Consider the following 12,844-nt stretch of genomic DNA (forward strand, 5'->3'; position numbering starts at 1 on the left):
ATTGACAATGTGTAGGGAGACTAGTACCTCCCTTGTCATTACTGTCTAGATGTTTATCTTCCAGCAGATTCTCAAGAAAAATTCATGATAAAGGAATATTAGACTGGTGGCAACTCAGGTATCTCACAAATTGGGAAGACTGTGTGCTAGGCAGGAATACATGAGAACTTCATGATCTCAAATAGATAAGGACATTCTTCTTCTGGTCTCAATATAAATCTTGACTCTGATGCCCAAAGAGAGCCTTCAGAAGGAAAGGTGGTCTACCAAGAGTAGATTAAGAAAGACATTGATGAATAGGAGTGGCATTAGTACATAAGATCAGTCTCAGTCCCATAAAGGGCTAAGCGTATACTTATTGCCAGTTGGCTGCTAGATTCCCATGTACTTTGATTTATACATATTTGAATCCAGTTTAAAAACATTTCCTATAAAATCCCCTCACAGAATCACAGAAAAGCAGATTCCCTTTAGTCCAATCCATCCCTGTACTTGAGTTTCCTCTAGAACATGGGTAGGGGACCTGCAGCATTGAGGCCACATGTGGCCTTCTCGGTCCTTGAGTGTGGAGTCCAAGTTTTATAGAACAAATCCTTTTATTAAGGGGTTTTGTTCAGTGAAGTTTGGATTCATTCAAAAGCCCTCACTGAGAACCTAGAGGGCCACTTGTGTCCTTGAGGCCAAAGGTTCCCTATCCATGCTCTAGAGTGTCCTAGAGAAAGGATCCTGTAATCTTTGCTTAGATACCTTTAAGTGACAGGGAGCCTACTGCCTAAGGAAACCCATGTCACTTCTGGATGCCATCAATTGCAAGGAAGATTTCTGTTAAATTAAGCCTAAATCCAATGCCTAATTTCCATCCTCTGCATCTAGTTGTCAGTCTTAGTGATCAATTCCTTGATTCCCTTATCTGTATCTTTCTTCTTTTCTTATTTTTCTTCATCATTTCTTTCAGCACTAAAGTATTCTATTATAATCATATGCCACAACTTGTTCAGCCATTCCCCAGTTGATGGATATCCCTTCAATTAACAATTCTTTGCCACCACAGAAAGAGCTGCTATAAATATTTTTCTTCAAATAAGTCCTTTTCCCTTTAAAAAAAAAAAAAACATCTCTTTGGGATACAGATCTAGTAGTGGTATTCCTGTATCAAAGGGTGTGCACAGTTTGATAACCCATAGGGCATAGCTCCAAATTGTTGGATGGTTGGATCAGTTCACAATTCCACCAACAGTGCATTAATGTCCCAATTTTCCAACATCTCTTCCAATATTTATAATCATTTTCCTTTTCTGTCCTATTAGCCAATCTGATAGGTGTGAGGTGGTACCTCAGAGTTGTTTTAGTTTGCATTTCTCTAATCAGTAGTGATTTAGACCATTTATTCATATGACTATAGATAGCTTTGATTTCTTTATCTGAAAACTTCCTGTTCCTATCCTTTGACCATTTATCGATTGGGGAATGACTTGTAAAATAAGATAGTTACTGTTGGTTTTGACAGGCATTTGGAGGCCTTCAGCCCTGCCTTAGATGCATGCAATGGGAAGACTGTAGACCTTTCTCTTGTGAGCATCCGATCAACAAATAGCAGCCTCAGTACCCACCAGCAGAATCACCCGCTAATCACCAATACATGTCTCCTCCTTATTCCTCTTATTCTTCCTAAATGACCTCTCTCCTGATGCCACTGTGGTCCACATTGCCATGACTTGTTGGAACCATCTCTTCCATGGAGGGTCTGGAGCTCCCCATAGCGGGAACAGGCTTATGTACTGTGTGTGGTTCAATGGAAAGACAGTTGAAACTGGAGTCACAAGTCCCTGGGTTTGAATCCTGGATCTTCTACTTACTACCTGTGTTGCTTTAAGCAAGTTACTAACCCTCTTAGAACCTCACATAAAATATAGAGTTTGAATTAACCTTGATGTGAACTGTTTGGCAACACCTCAGATTCTGCAGTGACAGACTGTAGCCCTGCTGGCCTGCAACCATCAGCAGTATTGCCTTTGTAAGAAGACAATACTTCTGCAGAGTTTATGTTGGGGGAGTATTCTGTGGAAAGTGGAAAAATTGTGACATGTTCTTTTTATGTATTAATGAAAATATTGTTTACAGATAGATTTTAATGAATTCATACAAAATTGAAGACCATATAAAACATTTAAGAAATTAATGGAAAAATGAATAAATTACTTTATTATGTGTACACAGGTCTTCTGGACAATGTAACAGTCCTTATTGGAATTGCTTATGAAGGAAGAGCAATAGCAGGAGTTATTAACCAGCCTTACTACAATTATCAGGTATAATACGTTAATGCAGAAGAATTTCATTTGTTTTGTAACTACTTTTGTAAATTTCAGTTATGGGCATGGAAAGGAGCCATTTGAGACTGATTAGTTCAGCCTTTGTCCTTGATGCTTTTCTTTTTTTTAACACTTTTATTAATGACTTGGATGAAAAAATTGATGGCTTATTATCTGATAGATGGCAGGAAGTTGGGAAGGATTTGCTAATACACTGATGAGAGAAGTTGTTTTAAAATATATGTTCTTGAGGACAGAAATGGTTTTTTGCCTTTCTTTGTATCCCCAGTGCTAAGCACAGTGTCTGGCCCATAGTAAGTATTTAATAAATGCCCATTGACTCACTGACAGAATTATAACCTAAACCTATCTCAGTAGGCTGCAACAATGGACCAATTATAACATATAGGTTATATAATATATAGATTCTATATAAATTCATGTTGAAAAGTAGAGGATGTGAGAGATGTAACTAGAAAGCCATTCTTTTTGAAAAAAAGTTCTTGGGAGATTTTGATCATTCACAATCTTAGTAAGACTCAGCCCTGTGATGTGCTAACCATCTGTGAGCTACTTCAGTAGAGCTATAGGGTCCACAACAAGTAACTTGAGAGCCTCAGTGCACTCTGCCCTCGTCAGAACACATCTGTAGTACTGTCTTCAGTTTGGGCACCACATTTGAGGAGCAACATTGGCCAACAGAAGTATCAGGAAGCCTAAAAGTCCTAGTGTCATTTTAAGCTATTAAAGCCTAAAACTGGTAAAGCTTAAAACTGTACTAAAACTTTTGGGCCACATAGTATATACAGAAGAGGGTTTATAAGATGGTGATGGGATTCAGTATTCCAAACTTAGTCATCCAGCTTTGCAGTGAAGAAAAGGGGGTGAATTTTCTTAACTTTTGGTTAGGACCATCCCTGGGCATTATTATCTGTTGTTCAGTTTGGAGTGTTTATTGCTGGTTTTTCCCCATTTACATTGTAGTTATTCTGTATGCTGTTTTCCTGATTTTGTTTACTTCACTTTGCATCAGTTCATGTGCTCTTTCCATCCTTCTCTGTATTTATCATATTCATTGTTTCCTGTAGCATAGTAATGACATAATTTGTTTAGCTATTTCCCAGTCAACTAGCATCCATTTTGTTTCTAGTTCTTTATTACTATAAAAAAATAGTACTACTATAAATGTTTTAGTATATATGGAACGTCTTTGACCTCCTTGAGGTATACATACATAATAGTGGAATTAGGGTAACTTTGTTAATCTGGACACCTCTCTCTTAAGGAGAGCTAGGAAAATGTTACAGAAGTAACGTATTAGGATCAAAGAATAATATGAGTCATTTTCTTTTGAGTAATATTTAATACTCATTGTTAGATTACCATTTGCTCTGTTTGTTGAGCTGGTATTATTCCTGTCAATTTGGGGGAAAAAAAACCAGCATGGTACTGTGGAAAGAATGCTGGATTTAGGTAGCTATGGGTTCAAATCCCACCTCCAACACTTATTAAATGTGTGATCAAAGGCCAATTGCCTGCTCTCTAGCCTCAGTTTTTTCATCTATAAAATTGTGATACCTCTAGTTGCCACTTCAGGTTATTGTGAGGATCAAATGAGATAATGTTGGTAAAGCACTTTGTGAAAATTTAAGTACTGTGTCACACAGCTATAGTAATAATGATCTTTTTACAAGGACTGGAAGTAAAAAGCTCAGTTTTGTTTCCATTATTCAGTAATTCCAGAGTTGAAGTATAGTATTCTAAAACTATACGTTTTAAATGAGGGAACTGAGAGAAAAGAACCCTGTCAAGACTAAAGAGAAAAACAAGTAACCAGAAACCTATCACCTTTAATATGCTTAACTTGGAGTACACAGATCCCCCTTTCAAAAAGCACATCTTTTATTTTGCCATGCCATTTTAACACTTTTTTAAAATTGCAGGATGTTTGTTCCTTAGTGCCTTTTGTGGTTGATTTTTATTTCTTATCAGTAGAAGCATATATTTCTTGGAATTATCACAGCAAAGTGCCAGTTCAAATTGTGATACATTCAAGATCACATTGTAAAATATAAAAATAAATCAGTACTGATAATTAAAAGAGTTATTTTTTAAAAATTTTTTTTAGGCAATTGGGGTTAAGTGACTTGCCCAGGGTCACACAGCTAGTAAGTGTCAAGTGTTTGGTCTGAGGCCGGATTTGTACTCAGGTCCTCCTGATTTCAGGGCTGGTGCTCTATCCACTGTGCCACCTAGCTGCCCCCAAAGGGTTATTTTAATCAGGAATAAAACTAATATATAGGACCGTTTATCTGTAAATATCTACGTGATTTAAAGTTATCATTAATTTTCATCATATCTCTTGAAAAGGTGAGAAAAACTAATCTTTACCCACAGAGCAGTAAAAAGAAGTTAAGAGAATATAAGAGTGAGGAAAAAGTGAAAAATAAAACTGGAGTTTTAGCTCTTACTAACAGAACAGGTACTACACTTGAGTTTTTAGCATTGTTGCTACCAGATGATGACAATTATTAAAAGAATTTAAATTTTTCTCTCCCTTTCTTCTTGATCTTGGGCAAGTCTCCATATGTCTAGATCTCAAGTTTTCTCATCTGCAAAATGAGGGCAGTGACTAAATGACCAGTAAGGTCCCCCCCTACTCTAAAACCTATAATCCTGTGATTTTCTCCTGCTTGTACTTTCAGGTCTGCCTCAGTGACCTGAGGTAGTACCACTCAGGCCAACTACAAGTACTACTTACTTAATGGTGGCACTCAGGAGTGGGGAGGTGGGTGAGTGCTTAGAAGAAATGTAAGTAAGTAATAGATGCAGAAATGTGTAATAAACCATTTATGGAAAGTGAAACCCCATAATGAATATACCTTTGTGTATGTGGCTCTATATTAACTTATTTGTGTCTCAATTTCTCCTAAAAAATAAGAATACCATCTTTGTGTTTCACATGAATAATTTTGAAATAAGTGAGATAAGATTACACAAAGACACGTTAAGCTCTTTGAAATCATTCATTAAAGCAATCAACTAATATTTATTAAGCACCTACTATGTGCTAGGCACTTGGGATACAAAAAGAGGCAAAAGACAGTCCTTGCTCCCTCTAGGAGTTCACATTCTAATTCAGAGCTTACATTCTAATGAAAGAAAGATTTACATCCAAGGTTATATTATCTTTATATTTTTACACTAGAAGGTTAGGGAATAAAACTCTAACCTCAACCCTGTCTTCCTGACAGCCTTTCATTGACGGTTTATTCAGCCACAACTGTTGTCGTATAGCCCATAATATTGACTATCTCTTGAGTGATCCTGGTAGTGCAGGGAACAGTAATATCTTTCCTCTCTAGTGCATTTCAAACTATAGTATTTCGCAAAATAATGTAATAATTCATGTTATCTAAGAGGTATAATAATTCTGTGTTAATATCTTTTGACATAATTATAACAACGTGGCTAAAATAAAAATATTATGCCTTTAGCTAGCTTTTTGCTACAGAAGTATTACATATTATTGTTTCGTTGATTTTTTTAGGCAGGAGCAGATGCTGTGCTCGGGAGGACAATTTGGGGAATTTTAGGTTTGGGTGCCTTTGGGTTTCAACTGAATGAAGTGCCTGATGGGAAACATATAATTACCACAACTCGTTCTCATTCCAGCAAGTTGGTAAATGATTGCATTTCTGCTATGAATCCTGATAATGTTCTCAGAGTGGGAGGAGCAGGAAATAAGGTAATATATTTGATGTTTGTCAGAAAGATTGAGGGGAGTTAGAAAATATTGAATTTATTATCATTTTCCCCCTTCAGCTTCTTGTTACGCAGAATCAGTCATTTGATAATGTTCAGACTTGTTCATTTGGTATAAATTAGTATTAAAAATGTATGGAAAGAGAATAGAAGTAATAAAATGATGCCACTAAGATTGGCTATAAAATATAAAGTCAAATCTATATCTAGTTTTTAAATTCTAAATTCAAACCTATTAAAATTTTTGATTTATTGTTTTTTTCTTGCACTATTTTTCTGAGGTAATCATTTGCTTACATTAGAAATAACTCTTCTAAGCTAGAAAGTAGATAAACTGGAGTAGGCATCCCAACATTTGTCATTAAGGAAAGCTAATAGCAAATTTTTTAAGTGGCCATGGGAATCTTTATTGTTGCCTGATTTCAAATTAAAATTAACCTTTGACCATGAGTGATGCTGCAAGGAGCGACTGCTGAGGAGCTCCTCTTCACCTGACTGTCTGAACATATCAAAGCTTACTTCACTTTTTAACAAAGCCATCAAGCCATCCTCCTGGCTTTCTTGGGATCCCTCTAAGCCCACAGAAGGCAGTATCCTCACGTGAGAGTTATTTGATTAAACTGACTATATGTATTGCTTTAAGTAAATAGATCCATGCTCCTAGAGCCTATGACATTTTAAAAAAAATCCTTACAGATCATTCAGCTGATTGAAGGCAAAGCGTCTGCTTACGTATTTGCCAGTCCTGGATGTAAGAAGTGGGATACTTGTGCTCCAGAAGTTATTTTATGTGCTGTAGGAGGTGAGTAAGCAAATTGAGATACTTTTTGGGTTCAGTAGAGGTATTTAAAGATTTTGATATACTGTAGTATCAATGACATCACATGCATTTTACTAGTAACTTTCGTTTTTTCATAATCTTCATTTCCCATTGTATTCTGATGCCTACCCTGTCCCAGAGATCCATCCCATAGAGTAAGTGACTTTAGAAAGAAAAAGGAAAAAAAAGTTCAGCAAAAGTAATAACCAGCATATGAAAAAATCTGATGTTCTGTGTAGCATTTCAAACCTGTGGTCTCCCACATATTTAAAGAAGCAGAAGAAGGTATCTTTTCATTCTTGTCCTCACAAGTAATTATAATTTCTTTTCAGTTTCAGTTGTTATATAACATGCATTATTACTATCAACACAGAACTACTACTTCATATAGCATATCCATTTTTATTTAAACATTAATCGAAAAAAATTAATTACCATATGTTATATTTTAAGCACAAGTCTGCCAAAAACAATTTTATTTAATTTTAACATTATTTTATATCCAAGCCGTTTCTGTCTTGGAGAGAGATTAGCATAGTTCCCTTGTGACTTCCAATAAGACTCTCTGTCACAGGATTTGAGATAATATTTATAGGAGTCTTGAATTCAGAAAGATATTTTAGCATTTTAAAATACAGTTGGGTTAACATTCTAAAACAATAGTCACTACTCACTTCCTCTGTTGACCACTACTTTCAAATGTTCTCCAGAAATTTTTTTAAAAAGGGTTCAGCTTCCTGAGTTGAAGACTGCCCTTAGACAAGTCAGCTAGCTTCAGAAGGTGGTGACATAATGATCTTAACAAAGTTAAGGAGTACTTTTTGTTAAAAGGTTGGCTTCTATCCTTAATTCTTTTCTTAAAAAAAAAAAAGGCTTTTTGTCCACCTTTCTAAGGGATGGTGGGGAAGGATGTCTGGAAAAAACTCATAGACTAGAGAAATTATTATTTCTTAATATTTTCAATTTTACTAAAAAAGTTTTTTTAATATGCTTCCAGATACTCTAATGTAGCCTCTTTTTGGATGGTTATATACAAGCAGAATTTTTAATTTAATTTTTCCTGCTTCCCAAAAATGCATTTTAGTTAATCTATGAATAGAAGATTTTCCTGACAAGTTAAATATTAATCATCATTGTCATCAGTCAATGAGCAAGCAATCAGTCAATCAGCAAGCATTTATTAAGTTCCAATTGCATACCAAATGCTGTGCTAGTTTCTGGGAATTCAAATAAAAAAATGAGATAGAGGTCATATTCTTTTTTCCCAGCTTTAAAGTTCTATGATTTTTTTTATTTAATATTTTATTTTTCCCCAGTTATGTGTAAAAACAATTTTTTAACATTCATTTTTAAAACTTTGAATTCCAAATTCTCTCCCTTGCTCCCTTCCCACCCCACTTCGTTGAGAAGGCAAGCAATTCAATATAGGTTATACATTGTAGTCATGCAAAACATTTCCATAATAGTCATGCTGTGAAAGAAAGCATAGATTAAAAAAAACCTCAAGAAGAATAAGTAAGTAAAAAAAGTATGCTTCAGTCTATTCAGACACCATCAGTTCTTTCTCTAGGGATGGGTAGCATTTTTCATCATAAGTCCTTCAGACTTGTCTTGGGTCATTGTATTGCTGAGAATAGCTAAGTCATTCGCAGTTGATCATCATACAATATTACTGTTACTTTGTACACAGTACATTTCACTTTGCATCAGTTCATGCAAGTCTCTCTAGGCTTTCCTGAGAGCATCCCGCTCATGATTTCCCATAGCATAATAGTATTCCATCATAATCACATACCACAGCTTGTTCAGCTGTTCCCCAATTGATGGGCATCCCCTCAATTTCCAATTCTTTACCCCCAGAAAAGAGCTGTTATAGATATTTTTGTACATGTAAGTTCTTTTCATTTTTGTTTTTTTTTTTAATCTCTTTTGGGATACAGATCTAGTAGTGGTACTGCTGGTTTTGTACCCCTTTGGGCATAGTTCCAAATTGCTCTACACAATGGTTGGATCAGTTCACAACTCCACTAACAGTGCACTAATGCCCCATTTTCCCCACATCCTCTCCACCATTTGTCATTTTGCTTTTCTGTTCTATTAACCAATCTAATAGGTATGAAGTAGTGCCTCAGAATTGTTTTAATTTGCATTTCTCCAAACTTTGGTGAGTTGGAGCATTTTTTCATATACCTATAGATTGCTTTGATTACTTCATCTGAAAACTGTTCATATCTTTTGATCATTTATCAACTGGGGAATGGCTCTTATTTTTATAAATTTGACTGAGTTCAATATATGTTTGAGAAATTAGGTCTTTATCAGAAAAACTTGCTTCAATTTTTTTTTCACAGTTACTATTGCTAACTGTATTTCCCTCCATCCTTTCCCCCCTGCTTATTCTATTCTCTCTCTCCTTTCACTCTGTCCCTCCTCAAAAGTGTTTTGTTTCTGACTCCTTCCTCCCACCCGCCCTCCCTTTTATCACCTCCACCCTCTTCTCTTATCCCTTTCCCCTCCTGCTTTCCTGTAGGGTAAGATAGATTTCTACACTCAATTGAGTGTGTATATTGTTCCCTCTTTGAACCAATCCTGATGAGAGTAAGGTTCACTCACTCTGCCTCACCTTACTCCTCTTTCCCTATACTGTAAAAGCTTTTTATTGCCTCTTTTATATGAGATAATTTACCTTAATCTATCTCTCCCTTTCTGTTTCTCCTAGTACATTCCCCTCTCACCCCTTAATTTTATTTTTTTTTACATATTGTCCCTTTGTATTCGACTCACACCTATCCTCTTTGTCTGTATATGCTCCTATCTGTCGTAATAATGAGAAAGTTCTTATGAGTTACAAGTATCATCTTCCTGGGTAGGAATGTAAACAGTTTAATCTAACTAAGTCCATTGTGATTTCCCTTTCTTGTTTCCCTTTTTATGCTTTAGTCTTGTATTTGAAAGTTCAGCTTTGGTCTTTTCGTCAAGAATGCTTGAAAGTCATCTCTCTCATTGAATATCCAGTTTTCCCCTGAAGGATTATACTCAGTTTTTCTGGATAAATGATTCTTGGTTGTAATCCTACCTCCTTTGTCCTCTAAAATATCATATTCTGAGCCCTCTGATCCTTTAATGTAGAGGTTGCTAAATGTCTTATCCTGACTGTGGCTCAATGATACTTGAATTGTTTCTTTCTGGCTGCTTGCAATATTTTCTCCTTGACTTGGGAGCTGTGCAATTTGACTTTAATATTCCTTGCAGTTTTCATTTTGGGATCTTGTTCAGGAAGTGATTGGTGGATTCTTCCAATTTTTATTTTACCCTCTGGTTCTAGAATATTGGGGTAGTTTTCCTTGATAATTTCTTGAAAGATGATGTCTAGGCTCTTTTTTTGATCATGCCTATTAGGTAGTTCAATAATTTTCATATTCTCTCTCCTGGATTTATTCTCCAGGTCAGTTGTTTGTCCCCTGAGATATTTCACATTGTGTTCTATTTTTTCATTCTTTTGGTTTTGTTTTATTGTTTCTTGATTTCTCATAAAGTCATTAGCTTCCATTTGCTCCATTCTAATTCCATTTTAAGGAATTATTTTCTTCAGTTAGCTTTTGTACTTCTTTTTCCATTTGGCCAATCCTGCTTTTTAAGGTATTCTCCTCATTGACTTTTTTGTACCTCTTTTATCATTTGGCCTATTCCAGAGGTGGGAAACCTCAAGTACAACCCTTTGAGTGAATCCGAACTTCACAGAACAAATACACTTAATAAAAGGATTTGTTCTGTAAAACTTGGATTCAGCCAAAAGGCCACACCCAAGGACCTAGAAGGCCATGTGTGGCCTCAAGGCCATAGATTCCCCACCCCTTGTTCACTCTGTTTTTTAAGGTGTTATTTTCTTCAGTATTTTTTGCGCCTTCTTTACCAAGCTGTTGACTCATTTTTCATTATTTTCTTGCATCACTTTCATTTCTCTTCCCAATTTTTCATTTACCTCCCTTACTTGATTTTTCAGAATCTTTTTGAGTTCTTCCATGGCCTGAGACCAATTCATATTTTTCTTGAAGGCTTTGGATAAAGGACTTGGTTATCTTCTTCTGAGTATGTGTTTTTATCTTCCTTGTCACCATAGTAACTTTCTATGGTCAGAATTTTTTTTCTATTGTTTGCTTCTTTTCCCAGTCTATTACTTATTTTTAGCTCTTTGTTAAAGTGGGGCTTTGTTTCACAGGTGAAGTGGGCACTGTCCCAAGCTTCAGGGGGAACTGTTTTCAGAGATACTCCTAGGAACCTGTAAGTTTTCAGTTCTTCGGAGGTGGTATGATCTAAGGAGAGGTGTTTACTACTTTCCTGACCTGTGCTCTGGTCTGTGAGTGACCACAAGCATTCTTTTCTGCCCCAGAACTGTGAGAAGGGTCCCTGCTCCACTGTGGCCACAAGCTCTGGTGTGCTAGGGCTCCTCCTCACCTTGGGACTGCCACCCAGGAGTGTGACCTATGTCCGAGGATGGGCAACCAACAAAATCCTGCCTCGATGCTAGCAAAGAGACCTATGTAATGACCAGTTGTTTGACCCCCTTACCATCTGTGAACTGAGAGTTCTAGAAGCAGCTGCTGCTGATTCAGTGGCTCCCAAGGCCTGCTCTTGGTTTGCTGGGGCTGGAGCTGTGCTGGTGTGGTCTTTGCTGGACTGTGCTCCACTCTCACCTAGGTGCAACAGACCTTTCCTGCCAATCTCCTAAGTTGTCTTTGGCATCTGTGAGCTGAGAGGTCTGGAAACCACCACTGCTGCCACTGATTCAGTCTCCCTAAGCCTGCTCCTGGTTTGCTGGGTCCAGATCTGCACTGGGGCCTAGTCTGTGGTGGCGCAGCCTGCACTGGACTGCGCTCCTCTCTCACCTTGGTGCAACTGACCTTTCCTGCCAACTTTCTAAGTTGTCTTAGGCTGGAAAATTGTTTAACTCATCTTTTTGTGGGTTCTACCACTCTAGAATTTGTTTAGAGTCATTACTTAAAGATATTTGGACGGGTTCAGGGGAGAGCTGAGGCAAGCCCCTGTCTTTACTCTCTCATCTTGGCTCTACCTCCTCAGATCTTATATTCTGAATTAGTACTGATTGAGCCACATGTGGACTTTGCACTCCACTGTGCTGTGTGCAACATGGCCTAAATTTAGAGGGAAACTCCCCATCTAAACACATTACATTACATTAAATACACATCACATTAAAATGCTTTTAAAAACTGTCCCTTGGTCCATCTTTATTATTAGTAAACACTTCCTCATAAAATTGATTTTATCACCTAGAATATACTCCAGGAAAACATTTGATTTTTTTTAATTCCTCCATTTTACTTAAGATAGTCTATTTCTCATCAAGCTATTCAGTGCTAAATTTTATAACATACTACAGCTTTATTTTGTGAATATATTTCACTGAAACTATAGTCCCAGTTAAATGGGCATAAAAGGTCCATGAAGGAAAAAAAATGGATTAAAAAAGAAGAAACAAATTAGCAAAATCAGAAAGTCAATGAAAGGTTATATGAAGTAGGAGGAATGAAGAACAGAGTGGTGATTAAAGTTACATGTACAGAGATAAGTTATGTGTACAGAGATGAATGTTATGATATAAACATGGATCAGACTTTGGGAAGTTTTTTTTTAAATGAGAGCAGAAAATATATGAATAAGCACATTTTTTGTAATGCTGATTTAAGAATGATTGAGAAATGAATAATAGAGAATGATTAGTGTGGGTTTAAAATAACTACCAGGAAAATAAACCACATAAACACCCAATAAGAGCCCAGGGTGCAATGAGTAAGCAAACATTTGAAATGCCATTTCTTTTATCAAAATCATATATTTTCTTTTTTATTAATGTCTTTTGTTCTTTCTAAAAAGATAAATTTGGATTGAATCTTGTTTTTATATCACTTACATTTCCTAATGTATT

The 12,844-nt window shown here is 36.3% G+C and overlaps 1 protein-coding gene across 2 annotated transcripts in view; it reads left to right on the top strand.

The window, feature by feature from the left end:
- LOC114050017 (3'(2'),5'-bisphosphate nucleotidase 1) overlaps positions 1-12,844 on the top strand; it is a 40,216-nt gene that overhangs the window by 25,959 nt on the left and 1,413 nt on the right. For both annotated transcript variants that reach the window (XM_027871536.1, XM_027871537.1), the window contains exons 6-8: positions 2,218-2,309; positions 5,863-6,060; positions 6,774-6,879. In XM_027871536.1, the coding sequence (XP_027727337.1) occupies positions 2,218-2,309; positions 5,863-6,060; positions 6,774-6,879 (396 nt within the window). The remainder of the gene's footprint in view (positions 1-2,217; positions 2,310-5,862; positions 6,061-6,773; positions 6,880-12,844) is intronic.

This window comes from Vombatus ursinus, unplaced genomic scaffold (assembly GCF_900497805.2).
Source record: "Vombatus ursinus unplaced genomic scaffold, bare-nosed wombat genome assembly UNPS02014798.1, whole genome shotgun sequence".
Taxonomy (NCBI): Eukaryota; Metazoa; Chordata; class Mammalia; order Diprotodontia; family Vombatidae; genus Vombatus; species Vombatus ursinus.